Below are 26,747 nucleotides of genomic sequence, written 5' to 3'. Positions count from 1 at the left end.
CTGCACGTGCAGTTTTCTTTATCTGCACGTTTTCTGTTAGGTGTACCGTCCCAAATCCATATAAAGCAAAGATGCGTCTTCTTTCACTTTTTAGTTTCGTTTTAAAAAGCATTCAGAAATTATAGAAAATAGACCGCAGGACTTTCTTGATGTTAAAATAATTATTAAGAGAGATAAAGTTCGGGATCTGATTGATGTTAAAAGACTTATTAAGAGTGACAAGGCTCAAAAGCGATGTCTGACGCAGACGTCTGAAGCGCATGCACACAAACGCGCGAGTGCGTGAGACTTCGTGCTATTTATACGCATCTTCAGGAGACTGGGCTCGATATATATAGACATCTAACACAAAATTACAGGTTTAAAAATATCTGTTTTGACAAGAATTCACGCAGGTATGACCTATAATCTGTTATATCTGAAGTGAATGTTTGGTTAACTGTTAAGGAAAAGTATCTCTTGTGTCATTTATATTAAACCCTTGCATTATCCTGCAGTCTTAAAGTGGTCTGTCTCAATGTCAAAATTAAACAAGAAAAGAAAAACATATATATATATTGATATTGTTTTTGCTCTGCATTAACAGGTATAGTTCTGTCATGCTTTATCAGATTTCAACAATTGGTCCAATTGTTTTGAAGTTTTTTAATAGAGAATGTTAAAATATAAATGACACATTTTTGAAAATTTGCTCATCCCAACTCAATTTGCCAGCACAGGTCACAAATGATGCAGCAGCAAACAGAAATGGAAAAAGAACAAGGTCTTCTAAAGGCAAAAACATTTATAAAACTATGGCTGATGGTTCTGTTGAAAATGTAAACAGGCTGTTGTAGACATACATTTGCATATAGCATATATATTATCCAAATCCATGCTGATTAGAGCATTAAAATCTTAAAAAGTGTTACATTTAGGTAAATTTAGAACAGATAAAAATGTGCGATTAAATTGCGATTAATCGCGAGTTAACTCATGAAATCATGCGATTAACTGCGATTAAATATTTTAATCTATTGACAGCCCTAATGTAATATTACTATAATAATGCTCCCAATATTCCACTTCAGAAAGGAGACTATGCATGGGAAAACATATTTCACACGTGACCGCACATATTGTGATAATTGGCAAAACAAAACATTTTGCAATATCATTCATAACATTTTTGACAAACAGTGTTCAAAGTTCATGTTTAGTGAAAGCTGTGATATCTTTGCTAAAGTGCTAAAACATATAATGAAATAAACAGAACAAACTCCTATTATGCAGCAATTTAGGTATATTAAATACTATTATATAAAAATGTTTGCTTATATGTGTTAAAGAAAATGTTACAGAACAAAATTCATTATAAAACATGTATTATTCATTATAAAACCATAAGTGTTGCCTGTAGTTTGTAAAGGAAGGTGTTAACATAGCCGTAGTTCTTCTGAAAGGCATGTGACAACTCCATAAATGCTTCATTAATTCTCATCTGTGCCAGTGTCTTCAGGCTGTTTATAAGCCAACACTTATTTAACAAAAACCTTTCTAAATATATCTTTCTGAACGGCATTGACAACAAAAGACACATCCACAATATGTCATCTTTAATATCAGTTGTTTTTTTAGATGAAAGATCTAACCTCATGTGCCAAGACTAATTTTTGACTCTAAGGACTTTTTCTTATTATTTCTGACTTTTATAAAGATTGTAGGATGTAGATAACACAACTACCAGCCAAAGACAGCAACTAACAGCGTGTCTGATAAATGAGCTGCAGTTCACTGCTTCCACTGGCTTTATTAACTTTTTCAAGTAACAATGTGTTGAATAAATGTAAAATGGAAAATAATTATAGTTATCTTGATGGGATGTACCACAATATTTAAGCAAACCTTTATATATATGGCTTTTCTGAATGTTTGGTCAATGTAAGATGCTGACAGCAAATTTACTTTCATAACTGAAATAGATATTGGATTTGTTAAGATTTAATCCAGAGTAAGGTAAGTGTTTTAGTTTTTTTTTTTTTTTAGCAAAATGGCTTTAACTTGGGATTTATCACAATATTAATGGAAATGCTGTTTGTAGGGTTTAAAGCACAGTATGTAATTTTCGCTGCAAGAGGTTGTGAAAGCACAATTTATACTTCTGCGTCAAATGTATATGTATGTCATAAGCTGATGCGCTCCTCTGCAAAAATATAACAACGCATTCATTCTATGCAGAGGCAGACAAAGCACACAACTTTCTTACAGATACTACTGCTTATTACTCCACTACAAGTGAAAGTTGTAAAGAGCGTTACTTACATTGAACGAGTACGTTCAAGGAGGCTTCCATGTCGTTCCGCCGTATTGATAAACTATAATAGCAGAGAGCGACAAAAAGCACTAACCTACCAACGTGTTTCCACAATGCGTTTTCATTCAGAACACGTGAACCAGCTGAAACGGACAAGGAGATCAGTGATTACATAACAGCTCCTGTAGTTGGAACATGCATTTGGAAAAAGCGAGGCGCTAGAGAGCACTATTCATTTGGATGCAAAATACAATTTCACCACTACATGGGGGTAATTCCTACTTCATGTCCATTTAAGTAAAAGTACAAAAGTATGCAAGTATTAAAAGTAAATTTCTTTTATATCAGTGCATTGTTTTATTGTCTTCTGACATCACAAGGGGAGCTCAATTTAAATGCATTCTTTGGCACCTTTAACAAATTAATTTAAACAATTTGAACAATTTGAAGTTAACTCGTCAATGTCAGGGAAAGAGTTAAATATTTGCAAAACCCACAAGCAGATGTAAAGGGGGATCAACAGCAAGAATGTTTTCTGTCACAAACTTATTTTAAAGACAGGTGTTTCACAGCTGATCCTTAGCTCACATCCTCAAAATGTTTGCATAAAAATCTATTTAAATTAGGACTCATATTGTGCCATTTCTTACATATGACTCTGACTATAGCAGCTAGTTATAGTTATAGTATTGGACGGACCAGAACCACATTTTACAATCTATTTTAGTCCCGCAGCTGTGGTTGTTGGAGATTGTGAACGAAAGGACCTGGGTGAAAGCAGGTCAGTAAGGCATAGAGGTGACTTCAGTGGTGTGGTATTCAGGGCAAACTGAGGGTAACACAGCTATACTGCCACCAGTCTGAGCTACAGTCTTCCTGTAGTTTAGTTTGTAAAGCATTGTGATAACACTGCTGGTGGTTTATCAGCTGATTCAGCAGGTTGTATATTCACATTTGTGAAAAAAAAGAGCAAACAAAGGAGGAGATTGTGGAGAAGGAGGGATGATTGACGGGACTGAACGTTTAGGCTCCTCTTGAACTTACATTTAAAACTTAATTTAATGTAAATGTAAGCGTGGGGTGGCATTTCTGCCCTCAGTGATGCAGTAGTGATGAAAGACCTTCACATATGACATCATCTTCTCATGAGAATCAATCTGAACCATTACTGAAGAAGTTGCTCTGACTAATCCTGGGGAAATACGATGACAAATGAATTGATGTGTACTGACAGGAACTAGCATGAATCAGGAATTTAAAAGCAGCAAGCACTAAATGTTTAGCAATATTAGCTAATCACATTATCTATTGTTTTCAGTTGAGATACAGATTTGGCCTTTGTGAGCAATGACAATGTGTTTCAGAAGGTGCTCGACATTTCTTTTTAAACATACTAGTTTATCACAGTCGCTGTCAATAAACAGGTGGGGTTTGGTCCTTTTGAAATGACATTGATTGGAGTGGCTTATCTCACAGAAACCTCTGTGCTTTAAGCATTATTGGATTAGTCACTAGTTAATGCTTCTCATTGAAAGAATTCCCTTTAAGTCTTACAATCAAATTTCAGAATAAATTCTTTTAACCAGATTTTCTGCTATAGGCCTAAAAAAGATCAAAAGACAGTAAGAAAATTTTAAACCCCGCCCACTCCATGTTGGTATGTAAACCTAGGGCCACACCAAGAGATTTTTAAAATGTGAGAGACCACAAACATGATGACATAATTTAAGATTTACCAGTCTTGTTCCTATAGTGTGTGGATTGCCGCTATCTTCAAATTCCCTTCACATAAGTTCACAAACAATGCGAGTCTCAATGGAGAACACAGGAAAACTTGTAAAAATCTCGCTATGTTTCTCATTGTCAAACATGACTTCACAGTAAATGTCATTAATACTGGCACTGCTTTTAACATCTCTGATGTCCATTTCACTTTTCACCAGCTTGCTTTCTGATCGGGTATCGTTTAGTTTCACGGGACAATCTACAGTGTGCGTGTTTGTCCTCGAGGACAAACTTTTTGGGGGGGATTTTTAGATTGTAAATATTCAACATGTTGAATATTTCTGATTTGCGATCGGAGCGCCTCCAGCGTGCTTCTGAGCAGATTCAATCCCTCTTAACACATCACAGGAAAATCTAAGATAGTCGTTTAACCACAAAGACGATCGGGACTTTACCTAGGATTGTCATAAGTGTGAAAATCGGCCCAAATTCAGCCCAATTATCTTTTGGTGTGTGCCGGGCTTAAGACAATCATTGGTTCTCGTGTGCTGACTAGTCAGGACACTTGTGAGAACCAATGATTATCTTACGTACCAAAGTGAGTAACGCACACAAACTTTGCATAAACGGACAGTTATCATGGCTTTTAATGATTATTGTCATAATTGTAATTGTGTTTAGAATTATGATTAATTATGAAACTCTATTAATTTTTTTTGTACTTTGCGGCAGGTGCGAAAGCATGTAAATGACCTGTATGAGGATTTACGAGATGGACATAACCTGATCTCTCTTCTAGAGGTGTTGTCTGGTGAGACACTGGTAAGTAAGCTTTCATTTAAACTTTTAAGCGTGTTAAACGTTTTAAGGATTCTTGAAGCGGAGTACTTGAACACATCTTTTATCACTTTCTGTAAACTGACAGTGTTTTTGAGGGGGGGCATCGTAGATTCACCATCCACACCAGTCCACATTAGCGTGCACGTCTTACTAATAAGTCAGACTTACACATTGATCAGCTTTACTAGTGATATAACTCATACCTGCACATTTGTGCTTCAGAGCAGCTAACACAAAAGTGCTAATAATGTAATCTGCTAAAGTGCATGCTTGTGTTTTTACACGATAATTCATGATTTATATACTGTGCACTATTTTCTGTCTACTGAAGTCTGGAATTTTTGGTCAGAAAGCTTTTAGTCCCAATCTCACTAGCCAATGTGATTAAAGCGCTGTAAAGCTCCGCCCACACGAGAAGTTTGTGCCAGAATAGTGAAAGCAAAGGTGTGGAGTTGTGAATGAAGTGTAAACATAAACTTGAAAGCGTAAAACGTGCGGTTTATTTGAAAACCACATTTTTTACTGATGAGTTTATTGTTTTTATTTTCAGTGATGTTTCTTAAAAGTTTTAAGTCATTTTTTGAAATCTGATTTGATATAAATCTGCTCCATTGTTTCCAACCTGTTTGTATGTAAAGTGATGCATTCAAGTCATGTTGTACTGTAATAAGAGAAATTTTGCTTTACATTGCAAAAATGTCTTTCTTAGTATTTTGTCTTGTTTTCAGAACAAATATTTTTAAATTCTTTAATCAAGATGCATTTTTTTGATGAGTAAGTCTAGTTTTTAGACAAAAAATTAAGTAAGACTTATTTTCTTAGGTCATTTTGCTCATCAAGGAATACATCTTGTTTTTTAAGATTTTTTTTTAAATATTTGTACTGAATAAATTTTTGCAATGTAAATAAACTCAGTAATGCAGACTTGGTTCAATTCAGTTTAAACCAAATTAGGTTTACATCCAATCCTATAAATTTAGTTTGAATCAAATAAAATTATACTGTACATACTTTTTAACTGTTGATTGATATGATTTATCACAAGACAAGTATGTAAGTGTTACACAAAGTCATAGAAGAACTATTTTGGCTACATAGTCCCATAAAGAACATTAAACATCTGGAGAATCTTTCTGTTGCACAAAAGTTTTTTTTGTAGCATAATAAGGTTTTTTACATGATCAAAATAAACCCCTTTATTTTTAAAACCCTTTATTGGAAGGTTCTTTGGGGAACCAAAGTGCTTCTATGGCATTTCTGTGAATAGCCCTTTATTTTGAAGGGGGTACAAGTAGATTTGATGAACTATTTTACTAACTGATGATAGGGTAATGAACAATTGACTTTAAAATATTCTCTTATTGGTACTGTAATATTTCTATGAACTGCTTAGCTACAATGCACATTAAGGCTTTAGAAATAAATCTGAATTGAATACACTGCTGCCATAGTGCACAGCTCTTGTAATGTGAAGACCCCTAGACGCTGCCCCCTTTCTTTTGTTTACACCCTCTGTCTTCTGTCCTTCTCATTTTCTTCTGCTGTCCATCTCTTACGTGTCCACCTGTCTCTGTGTTTGTTTGTATGTGTGTGTGTCTTTCTCTCTCGCGCTCACGTTCTCGTGGGTAAGCCAAGGGAGCGTGATTTTCTGAAGACGTTACGGTTGGTGAGTGCGGCTGACGCATGCACGGTTGAGCAGCATGGACGTGAGCTTGATGCTGATGAGGATAAGGGGGTAGGTTTGGACATCCGTCCTCCTCCCCCTCAGTAACAAAACTAATGTAGAGTGTGCGGTGGATATTAACGCCCGTGAGAAGCTTCCCTTCTCCTCTGTGGACTGTAGATCTGTACAAGATCATTGTGAGATGGTCAGCTATGATAGGGTGGTTAAGACTTTTGATGGGTCAGTGCCATGTTTGTCACCATGTTGCTGGATGTCGTCTCCTGGGGTTCTTTGGAGCTCTCGAACGCCAGCTTGATCATTTCTTACAACACAGAAGCTTGCGCTGCGAACTAAAGGCCTGATTCAAGTTTAAGAATCACTTCAAGAGTGAGTTAAAGACCCCATTAATCCACAACTGATTAGGTTTTATTTGAGACTTATGTGTACTCCTAAAAGTTGACATTTAACAGGAAAATAGATCCAAAGTAATAATAACATTGTTTGTGTCTTAGAAACATATTCAAATTTAATTGTCCATAACGTAGTGTTTCAATATAAAAAAGTTAACATGGCCTTAAATATATATTTATAGTTTCAATAAGGAAAAACTTCAAGTACAAATTCTATAAATACTTTCCAGATGATATATGTGACCCTGCACCACAAAACCAGTTGTAATTCGCACAGGTATATTGGTAGAAAATGCTAAAAATACTTAGCATGGCTGCATGGGTCAAAATTATCGATTTTTCTTTTATGCCAAAAATCATTATGATATTTTGAAAATGTCCTACAATAAATATGGATGTAAGTGGATGCAGCAAAATCGTGATTGGCCAGAAACTCGCCTACAAATTTTGCTTTGCTATTTGTTCCTGGGGATTTGCCATTCAAGTTTGGTTTATGTAAAAGCTTACAACATCTCCCATTTAGTCAACAATGTCATTACAGCAGTAAGCCAGTAGAGAGCACTAAAACAAATCTTTTCATTAATATGCCTGTGGTATACAGACTTTATTGGACTTTGACCTTTAAATGCAATTTTTTTCAATATTTCAATAATTAAAGTTTTAGATTTTTAAATCATTATATCTCGGCCAAATATTGTCATATCCTTACAAACCATACATCAATAAAAACTTATTTATTTAAGTTTCTGGTTATGTATAAATCTTCAAATGGGCTGTTTTTGTGGTCCAGGGTCACACATTATTTTTCCAGATGATATATCAAGAATATACGTTCACTTTAAGTTTAGTTTAGTTTAAAATGGATCTTTTAGGATGAATCTGCATGTTGCATGTTGAACTACATTAACAATATTTTTGAAGATAGATCAGAGATCTTCGTGTTACCTTGGAAACGGCATCTGTACATAATGATATACAGTAAATGCTGTACAAGTCTTAATACACTCATTAGGCACTTAAAAATATGAACTATACTGCCTTTATTTGAGATTTTAATATACTTTTTTATTTCAAATAGAAGTTTTTAATGGCGTGATTAGTCTTGCACTTGATTTTTTTGTATATAGCCGACAACTAAAATACAGTAATACTTCCAGAATTAAAAGCAAAGTTTTTGATTATGAAAGAAAATTGCATTCATCAAACCTTTTCATCTTTACAGTTCATTATGTATACTGTGACTTAATGTATAAAATGTACACATTTATTTGTACTTGAATCTGAGTATGTTTAACGTGATGTAAACCTCTTGGATTGATTGACAGCTTACATCAGTCCTTTATTTCCAGCGCTACTGGGCTGTTGCATCAGTTGACAACACAAAGTTTTGTAAAAGATGAATGTTTCTACGCAAGTCATCCATCTTCTGCTCTGTCGTGGTCATTTCTACCCACAACACCGTAATGTATGTTAATCTTAAAATGCATATTAAAGAGTTTTTGTGCTTTGGCTGGACACAGGAGATTTTCACCAACATTAAATATTCTCATCTCATGTGGCTTCATCCCTCGGCCCAATCCACGTCTGGCTTTGTGTTCATTCAAGCTATATTATAACTTGCCTTAACACCGGAGGTTGCTATTTTGCAATGACAAACATAAAGTTGGCAAAAACACAATGGGTCCTAAGATATTTTTTAAAAGGTTCCTCAGTTTAAAGCTATACTTATGTGTTAGTATTATTTATTTACCTTTAGCTAATTCCAAGCCAGCATGCTATTTTAGTGGATGACAAATACAGAGATTTTAATCAAATGATTGTTAGCCATGTGACACACCAGTTGATAAATGTGGAATGAATAATTTGATTTGAGAACTTGTTAAATATTTAAAAACCTGTTGTTTGTAATTTGTTACATTTAGTGTTTGGGTAAATATTGCTTTGGGATATTCAGATTTCACTCCTTATGTAGAAATCACTAGGAAATGTAAACCATACACAGCTAATTCAGATACATCTCTGTCTGGCTGATTCCCAGTAAAGAAGAGTAGTTGAGATTTTGAGCATCATTAAATGGGTTGTTGTGAGTTTCTTTCCCATGCAGGCTGATATTTCTCTGTCTTTCTAACAGCTAGCAGTACGGTGGTGAGTGTCTGGTGCCAAGAGTTCATCTGTGTTATACCAAAACTATGCTGATATTTTCTGTGTTTCACCTTACAGCCACGAGAGAAGGGTCGCATGCGCTTCCATAGACTCCAGAATGTACAGATAGCACTGGACTATTTAAAACGGCGTCAGGTAAGGCCAGCAAATAAACCTATACCCAAGTCCTACAACAACACAACAAAAACTCAAACAACAATCCCATGGCCATACAATTGATAACCCTTACAGTAAATAATGTAGACCTCGTGTCTCAGTTTCACTGAATAGTAAGTGATGGTTAAAATACTTGCACTAAACTCAGTTCTGCATCAAATAGTACAGTAGAGTGTTGAAGTGTCTTATTTGGATTAGATTATTTTTACAGGTGTGGTAATGCAGATTTCTGAGTCGGTTCTGCTATTTTAAGATTTTGATATGAATATAAGTAATATAAACATATTACACTAATAAGCTGTAAAATGACAGGCTTCTCTGTGGATTCTGTATGCTGCTTATCTAAAGAAATTAGATGCATATATGTATGAGACGTTCAGTTAGATCATTTTCGCAAAATAAAATTTTGTTTACATTTCGTATTGGTTTTTAAACCGTGATGCACTTTGGGCAAATTAAAATTGCTTTAAATACGTGCTATACAAATAAAGAAGTTGAATTTAAACCCAGATAAGTGTTTATCTCTACATGATATGACCAGTTCAAAATCAAGTTTTCCTTATAGCCGTAATAATTCTTAATATATTTCTTCCTAAAATCAAATATACTCTCATCAGGAGTGAACAAAGTTGCTGTTTGTGGTAGGGCTGTTAAGATGGATAATGATTATTATTGTATGTAAGCTCCTTTGTTTTGTTTACCAAGAATATGTAAACAATTAGGCACCTGTTCCTCAATAAACATTTGGAATCTGTAGCGCCCCCCTGTGGTTTTAAACGGTACGATATTTCTTATACTGTACTTCATGTACACTTGATGCTGTTTTCCATAATGCATTCAGAGTATTCATTTTTTATCAGTATGTGTGTTCCCTGGGGTTCGAACCTAAACCCCGTGTCTGTATGTATGATGTTTACAAATGTTTTTTTTTGTGCTGAATCTTAATACATACCCCCCCCCACACACTCCCCTTTTAGGTTACATCTGTTTCTTTTATATTCTTATGTAATCGATTAACTCATGTGCACTTAGGTTAAATTAAGAGAATTATGTAATGTTAAAATGATCTAAAAATCATATAACACATTAATTATTGATTTAGGTTAAAATAATTATTAAGTAAATAACTTTCAGTTTCACATGAACTTTATATAACGTATGCAGAACAGTGCAATTCTAAATATAATATGACTTTGTGTTAACAGGTGAAACTAGTCAACATCAGGAATGATGACATAACAGATGGGAACCCAAAACTGACATTGGGATTAATATGGACCATAATTCTGCACTTTCAGGTGATAATTCACAGGTTTTGTTTTGAGCTCTTCTTTTTGTTTTGTGTTATACTCACTGCCATGATGTGAAATTATGTGTTGCACCAGTAATGCATGAATAGCATTTTATCATCATGATCTAATGCAGGTGAACATGATTTCATTTCATTCAGTGACCACAAGATGTCAGACATTGCTTATGGGCATTAGGGTGCAAAGCAACATTAGCTCACAGAAAGGATGTTCACTTGCTGTACTTAGCTTCAGTGTAAAATAAGTGGTTGTGTTGCATTTAAACTATTTTGACTGAAGTATAGGTTTATACTAATAACTCTTTACCAGTTTGTCCTTATGATCATTACTTAACAAATGCACTTTGTGTTCTGTTATTTGGTAATAATGCAATCATTTTTATTTTATTTTGGTTAAGAGCACAGCAGCTGTGTGTTGAGTGATATAGACAGACTCTGTTTGACATACACTCACCTAAAGGATTATTAGTAGAGCCCGACCGATATGCATTTTTTGGGGCCGATGCCGATACAGATATTAGAGAGTAAAAAAAGACCGATAACGATATATCGGCCGATATTCATTATGTGCATTTTATAGTACAGTACACATATACTACAGTATATTATACTACTACAGTACTGTACATAGAATACACTATATACATTAACAGAATATACTATATATAAATACTTTTTGCAATGATCACTCTATGATCACACCACAAATGTGGTGATCAAACACTTAAAATGACGTGACAAAGACATGTAATACAGGCAGGTGTGTTTTACAAGTTAACAATAAACTTTATTATCCAAAATGATTCTGATATAAGTGCACAAAACAGTAAATTTGACTTATTATAAATAACTTTAAAACACAAACAAAACAAAACCATTGTCAGTTTTAACGAGAATAATGTTATATTGGGCTTATTTTAAAAAATGGAAACTTATAAAGTCATTGTTTATTAGCTTTAGAGTAAGTTATGGACTTCACAAATTAATTAAAAACTTACCGTTAAGACGACAAAGCTTGAATTACTGACAACATACTGATGTAGGCTTATGTTTAATGTACTGCACAACTTTTTTATAACACAAACCCACAGTGTTCTGTCGGGACTTTAAACTTTTATAAAACTAAAGCGTCTGCTCTCCGCCTCTTTTATTTAAGAAAGGGTGTAAAGTTGCGCGAGCTTATTTAATCAATTGCTTTGAAATGAGCATGTTTGGTAACAGCACAAGCAGCTGTACTCCCACAGACTGCGCGTCAGTTTAAGCGCGTCCTTTCTCCGCCTCGCGTCATTTCTTCCGCTTGCGTTTGAAACAACTCACAAGTGGACAAAAGAGACGAATTAAAAACACCAAATGTAAACAGGAATGTGTCTCTCTCGTCCACTTATAATCCAATCGACCAAAGCGCGTCTTAATACCAGGTGTAAAATGTTTTGAAGAAACCGCGTGACTGCCGCTGCCGCCACCTGAACTGAGAGACTGACTGAAGTGAAAGGGGTGGGGGATTGGCTGGTGTCACTACAGTGAGTGACCTGAGTCGCCATTAGCAACCAATAGGGCGCACTCTGCTGGACAAACAAGTACTTACATCTTTCAAAAGCATTTAATGTGTTCTGTAAGGAACGTTCATATCGGCTTCATATCTGCGGCTAATACGCCGATACAGATATATCTGCGACATGCTCATATCGGCCGATAAAATCGGCAAAACGATAAATCGGTCGGGCTCTAATTAGGAACACCTGTTCAATTTCTCATTAATGCAGAAGACCCCACCGGGTACCACTCATCTCCACTACAAATAGGAAAAAGAGGCTAGAATTTGCATGAGCTCACCAAAATTGGACAGTTCAAGACTGGAAAAATGTTGCCTGGTCTGATGAGTCTTGATTTCTGTTGAGACATTCAGATGGTAGAGTCAGAATTTGGCATAAACAGAATGAGAACATGGATCCATCATGCCTTGTTACTACTGTGGTGGTGGTGTAATGGTGTGGGGGATGTTTACTTGGCACACTTTAGACCCCTTAGTGCCAATTGGGCATCATTTAAATGCCACGGCCTACCTGAGCATTGTTTCTGACCATGTCCATCCCTTTATGACCATCATGTACCTGTCCTCTGATGGCTACTTCCAGCAGGATAATGTGACAAAGCTTGAATCATTTCAAATTGGTTTCTTGAACATGACAATGAGTTCACTGTACTAAAACACATGCCGTTATGAATTAATATTAGGCAACTTGTAGTAGCTCAAATAATTTTCATTGTGTACACAGCATGTCTTGGACACTGCTCAGTTATTCACCATTTACATGCACATTTATTCATTTGCCAGATGCATTAGACCACTGATCTACGCGTTTTACACTAGGGAAATTATTTTATATCCGTGTCAGCATTTTTGTTTGCTTGCAACATTCTGTATTTTTCAAAGTAAAAAAAATGTTGAAATATTTGAGTTCCTGCTTAGGTGTACAGAACTTTGTTATAGACTTTGCAGACTGCAGAGGTAGAGTGATATGAAGAATTTGTGCTTTAGTTGTCACATGCAGAGAGAGTTATTACTGCAGCTGCATGTTTGCAGGCCTGAGCTTGTGAAGCGTACATCAAATACACACACGGTATATAAGACATGCAGATGAGTTCAGTTTCAGAGGCTCTTGCATTGATCCGACTGACATCTTTGGCCGCTGGATTATACTCTGAAACGCTCGACAGCTTTTAAGATGCCATGTCGGGTTAAAAACAGGTCAACTTTGTAAAATGTATCTTTGCATTCTGTTTTCAATTCAATTTCACTTTTATTGTTTCACTTTTTTTTTAATTACGACATGCAATTTCTCACATCAATACAATACACCCCAATCATAATAATAATCCATAAATATATAGCTGGCTGCAGTACTTCCATTTAAACATTTCCACCCACTTTTCTGAACCCTTAAGGTGACCCCTAAGGTTTGACCCCCAACTCTGAATTTATAATGTGACAGGTTGGTGAACAGATGATTGCTGTAGTCTTTATAATTGAGTGACGTTGTTTTATTTTAATGTCTGCTGACCCCTAAAAGAGTTCTGCTAGTTTTGGATGCCCCCTTCACCGCTGTAGATTATTAATAATCCTGGCTCAGTCTACACCTTCAATTCGGCTTAATGTTACGAACTAAGAATTTTAGTGTTGCGGGACACAACTCAAGACTGACTCAGAAAAGAAACCAGCATTTATCCTCTTCGATAAAAGCTTCTGCCAAATGCATAAATGTAAATGCAATTCCATTCTCACGTCCCTCATAATTCAAATCTGCAGCAGGCAGACACCAGGAATGCAGGAGCAGATCCACGGCTCCTCGTTCACGCAAACCACACTGACCCAGCCTCCCAGACGGCCCACGTCAAGATCATTCAAAAAAGCCCAACGCTTTTGAAACTTAAAGCTTAAAATCGATAACTGAGGCACGGCCGAAGAATGTGTTAAATAATGTTTGGTTCATAAAACTTGCTGACAGGTAGCGTGGGGACGTGCAGCAGCACCTGCCGCTGTCACTCTCACGCAAGCCGTCGGGCATGCGGCGCTGGTGCGTGTGCATGTGGGCCTGTTCCCTCATGATCCGCTGTTGTTTTTAAATGGCTCTGCCAAGACGTTAGCGTCTTACGGCTGATATCTGAACGCTGCTTGAATATTTTTTTAAGCCCTCTGGGAACTTCTTTTGAAAGTATCTAGTTTTGAATAGATTTCCAAGAAATTCAAGAATGCAATTTATGGTAAAAATACACATTGAATGCAGCTCATGTAACAAAATGTATATTTTAGAGTAATGTTTACATATTTAGAAAATATTAAGAAATACAATATTGACAGCTGGCATCTGAGTACATGTTTAAATACATTTGATTCTGAATCAAGTAGACGTTGGCCATTATGTGATTTCAAAAGGTTGTGGCTATATTTGTAGTTTATGCACATGCTTTGAAGTCCATGAATGAAAGGACAATAAGGGCTGTATGAAAAGGATGTCAAAAGCAGCCACAATGTGATTGCAACATCACATATCATCTCTTCTTTCACAGTCTTGTCTACTATAAACAAGAATTTTTAAAAGACAGTATGAAAAAAAACCTATGTCACCAAAATGAAGGTTTCGGAAAGATTTTTAGTGCTTTTAGTTGTTGATTGTCTTTAGGTTCTGGATAGGAGGTTGCCAAACTGTTGTTTAATGATCCAAGTCAAAAGAGATCACCCCCATTTGCAGATGATATTGTGTTGGTGAGATTTGGCTGCATTGCATTGCTAGGGAGTTGGGCAATTGTGTCTCATACTGTGTAAGATTAAAATATACTTGCCGAGTAGAGCAATGAAAAACAACATCATTATCTCATTATTTGGAGCAACTATTTATGTTGTGTCCCCTTCACAAAGGGCCCTTCAAGGGTGCATAAATGGCATTTGGAAAACGGCCAGTGTCTCTGTGGTTTCTAAAACCTTTTTTACACAGAGATTACGGAAAATACAAGGAAAATGGTTCCAGGGATGGATCGATTTTTGCATGTGATTTTCCAGAATCTTTGCCTGCATTCACACACATATCATAGAGACATGTGACGTATTTAAAGTCCTGCACTTGGTCGGTTTTACCACAGCATCTGAAGTTTGCTTAATATCTGTGATTTTTCTCTCGAGATACCACGGGCGTGCGTGTTTGTTTATGACAAGGTCATAAGGAGCCGTGAAGCGCTTATCTGTTATGCTGGTGAATGATCTCAGCTTCAGCGCTGATATTTAGGAGCTCCCTGATCTCTGCTTCAATTCTGTTTGCTGACAGTTCTCGCTGTGAATTTTTAAATCCCTGTGTCAAAGAGCTGAACCGTAACTTCTTGTTGGGTGACACGAGCGTTCTCACTATGGATGTCCCGATCCCATTTTTTCATTTCCGATTCCGATACCAGAATTCCGAATATCAGCCGAGACCGATATCTGCCCGATACTATTGTAATTAAATTTGTATAGTGCTTTCGGCTACATAGTATCATTTTAAATGTTAAAATCATTTAAAATGATTTACAAGTTACAGGAAACATTAGTCAATATTAATCATGGCAGTGTTTAGGAGAACATATAATAGGTACGTTTGATCAATTTTGTATGCTAAATATTTTTTTCTTAATTGCATAAAACTGTCATAGTAAAAAAGCTTTAGTTTGCAGATGGTTATTTTGTGAATTATGCGCTTGACCGGAGTTTTATGCACATTCCGGGTGCGGAATTGATGCGCCTAAATCATATACTGGTCTTTCTGGTCGTTTATGGGCTTTCTGGGTGCAGAATTGATGCACATGAATCATCCTCTCATGGGAATCCTCGCTCCTCAATGGAAAGTTAAGTTCATAACTGTTAAAACACAAAGAGATTAAATGCATCGTGTGCTCAGCACATAGTGGATTGCATCCATTCAATGGCTTACTGAGACGCTATAATATCAGATCTTTAAATTAGCCGACAGTTGTGTGTGTGTTTGCGTGTGTGAATGACGCGTTTCATCCGTCCGCTTTATCAGTGGATTATTAACTCAGTGTGCGAGTAAGTTATAGTGTTTCTGTGAACTTTAATATCTTTAAATGTGCGTTTGTTCCTTCACATGAAGCTATTGAGTGTATTAAAAGACTTTAAATATAGTGCATAAAACAATTATGGTGCTTTTATAATACTTTGTCCTTTTAACTCTTTCTTTTATCTCGTCAATCAAGAGAAAACGCTTCCCTGCCAATGACGAGTATTTCCGGCTTTCCGCAATACCGCTATTATCCACAAGGTGGCGCCCTTCCGCAACTTTTTAAACCCGGAAGTATTGCCCTATGGCAAGTAGCTGTATGTCCGTGTCTGTTTTAAAGATCGCTCTGAATGGGATCTCTATGAAAAGTCCGTCACCAAAATTGAATTTCTTTTGCTCAAAATCTGGTGTTTTTGCCATATTTAAAAGCTTATTACAAAAGAACTACTGAAGGTAGGATGAAACCTTTTTTTTTTTTTGAAAGCAGAGGGTCTGTTCTTTGATTTGGTATATTGTATGTTTATATATTTGAAGAAGAACATTTTCTGGAAGGCATTAAACTTTTGTGAAAATCATGAAAAACGCTGGTAGCGAAAGAGTTAATATCTTGTCAGTAACAACCACACTAACGCACAGACGCATGAGAATTGGATCGGTCATGTTGTCGGTCCTCGATCCGTTGTCCAATCCAGACAAAAAGCCCGGATCGGCCCTGATACCGTTCCAACATATAGGATTGGGACATCCCTAGTCCTCACTACTGCACACCCTTACAGCCTTGTTTCAGTCTCTTGTTCACACAGAATGCTTTCTGTCAATGTTACGGCAGTGTTACTATGTCCTCTTTACGGGAGTGATCTTAGAACATTTACACACACACACACACACACACACACACACACACACACACACACACACACACACACACACACACACACACACACACACACACACACACACACACACACACACACACACACACACACTGTTTGTGTTCATACAGAAGCCTCTCTCACAATTTTAGGCTATGTTTACATGACGACGCTGTCAAAAAGATCCTAAAATGACTAAAAATACTGTATTATGAGTGCCAGGCCAGTAGATGGCGATGTTACCTTGTAAAGAAATGTGTCGTTCTTCAAAAGTGTCAAACCGCATAAAAACGTTCCCGTATTTGGTTAAAAAATGTTGTCTTGTAAATGGCGTCTAGATGTGTAAGCAAACACCGCTAATCACATTTAAATGTTTGTAATTATAAAACATTACATTTTAGATGTATGATGTGATTATCCCCCCACTGTGTTTAAACAGGTTTATATCACTCATTCCCCCAGTAATATTTGTTTACTTTAAGCACTCGACTTTGCTCTAGTTTTATCCGAATGAAAGAGTAAAGAGAGAGATTTGTGGTGTAGGGAGAGCACAGTTTGCCCTGTATTTGTTAGGACAGCCATGCTGTCATGTTATTTTTAAAGTCCACATGATAGGCCATGGCTCTCTCAGCCCGGTACGTCCTTTTGGAATGGATCAACACGCCGAGCAGAGCTTTCACATGCGACACACGGTTATCAGAATCTATCGGGCATCTGATAAGAGTCGATCTCACTTCTTACCCCTCTCAACTCCCTGTGATCACCGAGGATACATACAGCCTTAGTCAGCATAGAGAAACTCAACACCAGCAGAGGTCCGGGACGGCTGTGTTTACAAATCACATGAGGGCTGTGACGCTTCCTCAACTGTGACAAAGCCACAGACGACACAGCTGTGTTAGTTTGCCTTGTCTGCCGGGTGTCCTAACCTGTTTAAAGTTTGTTCTGGAGTTTCAGGGCAAAGGGTGGTGTTTCAAAGGTCACTGAGCTTTCACTGTGTTGGCAGCATGGGAAGAAAGGGTCAGGCTGTGTGACAACACCAGCGAATGTGAAATACAGGAAACTTTTGGATCGCCTCAGATGAGTCTCTGAGGGAATTGTGTCATCTGTACCGCTCTGGATGTTTGGACTGCTGCTGGGTTTTCCGACATCTAAAGCACATGGCAAATAAAAGATGCTCACTTTCTGCTGGGATTAAAAAGTTGTTAAACTTGTTTAGCGCTTGCATAGAGGACTGAAATGTTTGTTTGATGGGCAGCCTCACTTGCGAGAGCGAACAATATGGGTAATGTGTGTGGATGTGTGAGGGGCTCCAAGGAGGAGTGTTATGTCGATCCCACGAAAGCCCCAATCAGTCCAGCGCCCAAAGAGCTCAGTGGCCGTCGGTACTTTCGAAGAAAGAAGAAGGGAAAATCTGCCGAGTTTAATACCACAGAATCTCTTGGCACAGAGAACTTTAAAAGTGACAAGCTAGATGATGTCACATCCTGCGAGCTTTCTCTCAATCAGGCAGATAACTCGGAACAAGACGATGCTCCGAGGCCCAGGCAAGATAGTATCAGCCACGGGGTTTACGTTGGAGAGGTCCCGGTTCTCCGAGGTAAGACTGGTAGAAGACCAGGTGCAGTTCACATAGACAAAAATGAAAGCAGTCTCACTGTGGAGCACAGTCTTCACGGTGTCAGAAAGAGCTCCAAAAGCATTACTCCAAAAGAGCTTCTGGAAAAGAGACTTCTGCAGAGACAGTTGAGGAGGGCAGCAAGTTTTGGGGTTGTGGAGCATGTGCTCCTGACCTTGAGAGGAAATGGATCCCGGAGGAGCAGCCTGGCTCGTACGCTGGAGAATATGGAGGGGATCTCCAAAAGGATTCGGGATACTCAAGTTCACAGGAAACGTAGGAGGGTCCGCTCTTATTCTGGAGGTTCAGTTTCCCAGACTTCTCTGGATTCTGTCCAACAAGATCTTAAGCCTCTATCTGCTGAATGTCAAGAGGTAATACCAGGGGCTATCACTGTATTGCCATTGCATTTATGAGGTTTTATTATAATGATACAATAAAAAAAGACTTATTAACCCATTAAGTAGATAATGAAACTATTTTGGTTACATTTTAGCAGAAACTGAAACTAAAAGTGGAAATTGTATTTCGTTTTTACGACAGTAAGTTTACATCAGCTGCAGTGAGTTATTTTGTGTCTTTCATATCATCATCATCATTAATCACTGAATACAATAATAAAATGAAGGATATTTTCACATCAATGCTGCTGTTCTGTTGGGTTTTAAGGTTCTGTTTACATTTTAGGGAAGAGGTTTGGCTTTGTCTGTTTTGACTTGAAATTATTTGATCCTTTTTTTAAGTTTCAGTGCATTCATAATGAATATAGTCCCAGGTGAAGGTTGTCCACACATTGTGAATACCATGATATACCACCACCTCGGGTGCCTTATTGTTTTTATAAAACAATACAAAAAAGTGAGAAATGTTTGCTTCTCACAGAAAGCTATTGTGTGGCATCAGAAGTGGCATCGTTTTTAAAGCTTGTGCTAACTATAAACTGTTGTTGTATGAAGCGAGCTCTTTCCTAATGAATGACACAGCATTTCCTCAGTGTTATCATACAGATTACTTTCCGTATAAATCCATTATAGTGTTTAGTTACAGCTGACAGACTTTGACTCTTGTTTTAATTCTTTCCACACCCTCAGTCTAAACACCACATGCTTCTGACAAGCTATAATTAAAGTGTGACCGGCCGGCAGATTCCTTTAACACCAGCGTGTGCACCGTTGGGTCATTATGCATTTCACCAATCTTTGAATGGTTGTTGACCTGTTGGCTTTAATATTTTAATGTATTCATGTTTGTGTTGTTTGACTAAACCTTTCTCCTGGAGCTTTGTTTTTAAGTTGCAAATGTGAGATAGTTTCTGATGGTCTACATTACGGCTGTCTGTACAGTAGGCATCATGGCTCGCTGTCATATTCAAAGTAGTTTGAATTTATTGCCTGCTATCCTATAAATACCTCTGATTGGAGCGTAACTAACCTATGCTGGTAAATGAATGATCGGATGATTCAGTGCTGACACAGCAGATATTAAAAAGACATCAGTATGTGGGTGATTCTCACGAAAACTTGGTTTTAAAAATGTCAAGCATGAAAATGTAAAAATTGCTTAAATTTACTTTTTTCCAACCAGACATTGAAAAACAAAGTCTGGAGTAAATGGGAACATTAATTTAAAAACTTTTACTTATCATTTAACACTATTTGTAAAAAAATTGTCCTAAAAAATCTCATTACCGCAACAGTCAGAAAACATCAACACTGACATCTTTTCAAAATGACATGACAAACCTGAAAGAACATAATTTGGAGATTCTACACATGCATTTAAAATCAAAGTATTATGCTTCTATTAATTAAATTAACATTTAATAAGCATCTGTTGCGGTAATGATAATCAAAATGTCGTGTAAGCATTCTGACAAGACAATATTTTAAATTAACTGTAAAAAAATGATCTTACCTGGTAGCCATCATGAAGTAACTGGTCCATGTGCTTGGTCACTCAAAATCAAACTTTATTAAAATTCTGTATGTGTGCTTAAACTGTTCTCAAAAAGTGTTGCGGAGGATGAGAACATCAGGCATGGACACATCATTTTCCTAATTTTTCTTCATTATTTTTATACATGAATATTCAGTAAATATTTTTTCTGTCATCTAAAGTAGTCTAGAACATCCATTTATTTTTCTTCTTAATATTTTTGTGTTAATTTAATTAAATTACAACATAACGCATGTTCAAACACAGCCGGACACATTGCGGTAATGAGAATTTCAGCAGAAAATGAGATAAAATTTACAATTATAAATTCTTATGTTGAAATCACACATTGTGCAAGGTAGAACACAGTATTGTGTTAATTCTGATGCTTTTTAATGTTACTTTATTACACATTTTAAAGCTAAAATCATTAGTGCCGTCACTGCCATGGTGTTTCAATGGTTTCGTGAGAATCACCCAGATAGATTTATTGGTTGTTTTTTTCTGTGGGTTGGTGGATCAATTTTGTTTATCAGCTGTCCGTCTTAAGGCATGATGAACTTATATTTTTAAGAAAAATTTGTGTATAATGCAAGCCAGTGACAGTAAAATATGTGTTTTAGGGAATAGGTGTGGCATATTTTGAGTTAGGGTCATTGGGCTAGTTTGTGGCTAGTTGTGATTGACCATTGGGCTGGCTTTGTTATGCAGATCTTGTGATTCTCAACTGGTGTGGCCATGGGAGCCACACTTTTACATGGTCATTTACATACACATTTTAGGAATTTGAATCAAGCTAATTTTTCCCTTAGAAATTTTGAAACACATATGTACAGCCATTGTGCTCAATGTCTGACATTCTCCCTTGTTTTAAATTAAGCTGCACCATAGAGGAGAAGCCACTTTCACATAGATATGTTGTGCTGAACGGCAGGATCGCAAGGGACAGTGACTCATTATCAGATCGCATCGCGGCCATCTGTCAGTACGGCTTTCACGTGCACCTTTCAAAATAAAAGTCCCACAGCAGAAAACCATTTAAAATTATGTTTTGGCTGTTTCTTTGACAGCACTCTCTGCGACCCACTTGAAAGGGTCCCGTGACCCAATTTAAGAAACGCTCATTTAGTTTCTATAATGGTGCTATAGCATATTTTGTTGTTGTTAGCAATATTATTGTCATGATTTTGTGTTTCATGCATGCAGATCTCAGAAATCCACGTCACAGGAGAGTCTGAGGATATGACAGCCAAGGAAAGACTTCTGCTTTGGTCCCAGCAGATGACTGAAGGCTATGTAGGTGTCAGATGTGACAACTTCACTACCTCGTGGAGAGATGGACGGCTGTTCAATGCTATCATTCATAAGTACAGGTAACAGCCCAGCTTTTATATTGGTGTACAAAACTTTCAATCTCCTGTCAAATTAAAGATCTGATGTGTTTTAAATAATATATTTGTACATTTGTTGACTCAGACTTGCATCAGATCAAAGGAAATGTGTTGTGAACACTTTTTAATGTTGACTCTGAAATGCTGTCCAAATGTGACAGCTTTGAGCTTTAGGTTTTGTTTATACCTGGTATTAGGATTTAAAAGACACATTCCTGCTCACCTGGTGTTTAATGTCTCTTTTGTCCACTTTTCACCGCTTCTGTCCTGATTACTTTGAGGGGTTAATGAAACATGAGCGAGAGAAATAACAGTGTATTTGAACTGTGTGTGATGTCGGTCATAATCAAGCAGCATTGTTACGGTGCGGTAGAATGTGAAACTGTGTTTACCAAGGCATAGATGAATAATACGAGCTCTATACATGGTAATGACATATATTGTGTAGTGGTCGACTGATAAGGGTTTTTTTATGGCCGATGCCGATATGAAGAAAGCAATATGGATGATATTTAAATGATATATTATAGTAACTAAGAAACATACAAACAATTTGTTAAACTAAATAAACATTTATTTTGCATATTTATGCAATATTCACTTAATTTAAAAAAAAAATGTATATGGTAATCATTTTAATGAGTTTAAATAATTATTGCTTATAGTTTAAGATAACATGTATAATTAATGACAAAAACAGCATTTAATTCATTAATATTACCAAATAAATTGGATGAAGTTATTTTACTCCGTAAGATGTTGTTTCACTTTCTTAAAGTTAAAAATATATTATTAGATCAAAAAGCCACTTGTTTAAGTTTGTTACTGCCGAAACCGTCTATAGTCCACTGATAATATAGTTATGTATATTATATTGCATATCTGTTAAGAGATCCTCCTAATAGTAACACATTGCACCTTTAACATATATTATTTCAATGCATTCTTTTGCACCTTTAAAATCAAATCTCTTAGTATGTTTGTAATTTATCAGACGTGCAGAGTTTGTCGAATAATAACCATAGTTGTGTGCTAATGTAGGCCTGACCTGGTGGATATGAGCAGAGTATCATCACAGAGTAGCAGATCAAACCTTGAACAAGCGTTCTGTGTGGCCGAGCAGCTCGGTGTGGCGCGACTGCTGGATCCAGAGGGTGAGTTTAAACATCATATACATTTCTCTTAAACCAATGCCTTTAATCAAATTAAACTGGGCTATATCTGATCTCACTCTTCAGTTATACACTGAAAAAAATGATTCATTAAATTTAATCAATTTTTTTAAAGTAAGCGGTTGCAATCAATTTATTTAAGCTACATTTAAACAAAAAAGATTAGTAACGTAAAATAAAATATAAAACTTTTGTTTAAATGAAGCTTAAATGAATTGATTGCAACCACTTACCTTAAAAAATGATTAAATTCAATTAATCATTTTTTTTCAGTGTAATGCCTTCTCACTTCTTACATTAAATGCTGATATTTCTGTGTCATTCAGATAATGCGGATACAGTACTCTTCAATCCATGCTGTTTGTGCCTGCATGAGTATTTTGTAAATCATCCTACTTGAGCATTCCTTTGTTTTTACATTTCCCATGAAATGATGGGAATCATAAGAATTTGTTTTGAAATGTTCTTGACAGAGCGAGCGAGGCCACTGCATCAGTTCAAACGTGTGTGTTTCAGACCCACTTCTAATAAAAGTCATTCTTATAAATATTTATCAATTTGATTTGAATCATTCATGAATATCAGTGTGGTTGTAAGCCAGTAAGAGTTATGCATTAGAAAGATATGTTGTGAGTGTATTTCCCGTATTATTTTATGTGCTGTCCACTTTTTCTCTCTAACCATTATTTAGTTTAAAGGAATAGTCTACTTATTTTCAATATTAAAATATGTTATTACCTTAACTAAGAATTGTTGATACATCCCTTTATCATCTGTGTGCGTGCACGTAAGCGCTGGAGCGCGCTGCGACGCTTCGATAGCATTTAGCTTAGCCCCATTCATTCAATGCTACCATTTAGAGATAAAGTTAGAAGTGACCAAACACATCAACGTTTTTCCTATTTAAGACGAGTAGTTATACGAGCAAGTTTGGTGGTACAAAATAAAACGTAGCGCTTTTCTAAGCGGATTTAAAAGAGGAACTATATTTTATGGCGTAATAGCACTTTTGGGAGTACTTCGACTCACTCTCATAATGGGAGGGGGAGGGTGTTACTGCGCCGAGTCAAAGTACTCACAAAAGTGCTATTACGCCATAAAATATAGTTCCTCTTTTAAATCCGCTTAGAAAAGCGCTACGTTTTATTTTGTACTACCAAACTTGCTCGTATAACTACTCGTCTTAAATAGGAAAAACGTTGATGTGTTTGGTCACTTCTAACTTTATCTCCAAATGGCACCATTGAATGAACGGGGCCAAGCCAAATGCCATCGAAGCGTCGCAGCGCGCTCCAGCGCCCACGCGCACGCACACAGACGACAGAGGGATGAATCAACAATTCTTAGTTAAGGTAATAACATATTTTAATATTGAAAATGAGTAGACTATTCCTTTAACATAGTAATAGATTAAAAAAAAACATCTAGAAAAGCGTTTCGTTTTTTAATACTTTGAACTAGTTTGCTATTTCCAATTAATTGATTATTCCCATAATTAATTTCTAAAATGATTTATAGACTCACCAAGTTATTATGAAGAGTTAGTATTTTATTATGTGAAACATTTAAACGGCACTGTTAAGGTAACCCGGCGGATGAGTGAGTCGAGTATTTTTGAGCTTGATCTAATGTGTCAGATATTTCACTGTGCAGTTTCATACTGTATGCTGTGCATGTTTTATAATCATCTGTAAATCAACATCTTTAACCTGACAGCAGTCTGTAGTAAGCACTTTCTAGTTATTTATCAGTGTTTGGTGCTAGACTGTTAAGACATTTATAAACTAGCGTTCTAATTTGTTATATTTTTGGGCAGACGTTGACGTGTCATCGCCAGATGAGAAGTCAGTCATTACTTACGTGTCAACATTATACGATGTCTTCCCAAAAGCCCCAGAAGGAACAGAGGGCATCAATGCAAATGTAAGAACACATCTACACAATAACAGTGTTTTCATTGAAGGTGTTATCTGGGTTTTTACTGTGTTTACATGGTCGTGACATGATATGATTTGTTACGTAATAGATTCTATCACACTAAATGTCATGTTGAGACAAATATCTTTTATTTCAGTGTTTATGGCGATGCTTTCAAAGCTATATGATTTATTCTGATGCTGTATTGCACACTTTTAGACTTTTATTTTCATTATGTCTATGCATTTTTTCTTATTAGTATTTTTTTATAATCAAGAAAGACTTTAAAAAGTAAAAATAATAATAATAATAAGAAGAAGAACAAGCATACAGTGTCAAGAAAAAGTATGTGAACCCCTACTATAAACTGGTTTTTACTGTGATTTGCCATAAAATGTGATCTGATCCTCATCTAGGTCACAACAATAGACAAACACAGTGTGCATAAGGTGACAACACGCAAATAATTCTAGTTTCTTGTGTCTTTTTTGAGAACCCCCATTAAACATTCATAGTGCTGGAGGAAAATGTAAGTGAACCCTTGGATTTAACAGCTTGTTAAGGCTCATTTGGCAGCAAATACTTTAAGCAAGCGCAATTTTTGCTCATTCCCCTTTACAAAACCGCTTTAACTCAGACACATTTGTAGGATGTCTGGTGTGAACCGCTCTCTTGAGGTCATTCCACAGGTTAAGGTCTGGGCTTTAACTAGGCCACTCCAAATGGCGCATTTTGTATTTCTTAAGCCAGTCTGTAGGCGCATTTTGTATTTCTTAAGCCAGTCTGTAGTGGATTTACTTCAATGCTTAAGGTCATTGTCCTGTTGCTTCAACTAACTTCTACTGAGCTTCAACTGGTGGAAAGCCACCCTGACATTATCCTGTAGGATTTTTTTAAACTTAATAATTCATTTTACCCTCGATGATGGCAAGTGGTCCAGGCCATGAGGCAGCAAAGCAAGCCCAAATCATGATGTTCCCTCCACCATACTTCACTGTTGGGATGATGATGTTTCGATGTTGGTAAGCTGTGCCCATTTTGCGCCATAAAATTTTTCCAAAAAAATTAAACTTTTGTTTCATCAATCCATAAAATACTTTTCCAGTAGCACTGGGGTTTGCCAAGGTGCTCTTTTGCAAACTTCAGGCTCACAGCAATGTTTTTCGGGAGAGCAGCGGCTTGCTCCGTGGTGTACTGTCATAGACACCGTGCCTGTCCGAAGACTTGCGTATGGTAGACTCAGGAACAGAGCTGTGTGCCCGTTCCAATGATGTCTTCAAGCCTTTAGCTTTTACTTGTGGGTTCTTTTTTACTTCATTGAGTATTCTCCATGGTGTCTTAGGAGTCATCTTGACTGTGCGCCCACTTCTAGGAAGGGTAGCTACAGTATTTAACTGTCTCCATTTATAGACAATTTGTCTAAGTGTAGACTGATAGAGGTCTAAACATTTTGAGATTGTTTTGTATCCCTTTTCAGCCTTATGGAGTGCAACATCTCTTGATCAGATATCTTTATAAGAGCATGGTTCAGAAGAGGTGATGCTTCTTAAGGACAGCAATCTTAAAATGTGTGAGTGAGTGTCTTAATATCAATCAAAGCTGCACTAAACCACACATTTAAACTCATTTTATTAATTGGACTCCAGTTTGCCAGCTTCTGACAAAAAAAAGCTTTCAATAAAGTAATTAGTCCATGGGCTCACTTACATTTTCCTCCAGCACTGTGAATGTTTAATG

At 36.6% G+C, this 26,747-nt stretch overlaps 2 protein-coding genes across 2 annotated transcripts in view; one reads left to right on the top strand and one right to left on the bottom strand.

Moving 5' to 3' along the window:
• Positions 1 to 23,850, bottom strand: part of LOC129416559 (uncharacterized) — a 136,526-nt gene extending 112,676 nt beyond the window's left edge. Inside the window, exon 1 of the mRNA XM_073872808.1 lies at positions 23,832 to 23,850. The gene's annotated coding sequence lies outside the window, so the exon portion shown is untranslated. The remainder of the gene's footprint in view (positions 1 to 23,831) is intronic.
• The window catches only part of dst (dystonin), a 194,082-nt gene that overhangs the window by 44,016 nt on the left and 123,319 nt on the right, over positions 1 to 26,747 (top strand). The window contains exons 6-12 of the mRNA XM_073872803.1: positions 4,751 to 4,840; positions 6,489 to 6,593; positions 9,152 to 9,229; positions 10,456 to 10,548; positions 21,737 to 21,903; positions 22,963 to 23,075; positions 24,910 to 25,016. Of these exons, the coding sequence (XP_073728904.1) occupies positions 4,751 to 4,840; positions 6,489 to 6,593; positions 9,152 to 9,229; positions 10,456 to 10,548; positions 21,737 to 21,903; positions 22,963 to 23,075; positions 24,910 to 25,016 (753 nt within the window). The remainder of the gene's footprint in view (positions 1 to 4,750; positions 4,841 to 6,488; positions 6,594 to 9,151; positions 9,230 to 10,455; positions 10,549 to 21,736; positions 21,904 to 22,962; positions 23,076 to 24,909; positions 25,017 to 26,747) is intronic.

The sequence above is a fragment of the Misgurnus anguillicaudatus genome, chromosome 11 (assembly GCF_027580225.2).
Source record: "Misgurnus anguillicaudatus chromosome 11, ASM2758022v2, whole genome shotgun sequence".
Lineage (NCBI taxonomy): Eukaryota > Metazoa > Chordata > Actinopteri > Cypriniformes > Cobitidae > Misgurnus > Misgurnus anguillicaudatus.
This window is presented reverse-complemented; position numbering and strand designations above follow the sequence as displayed.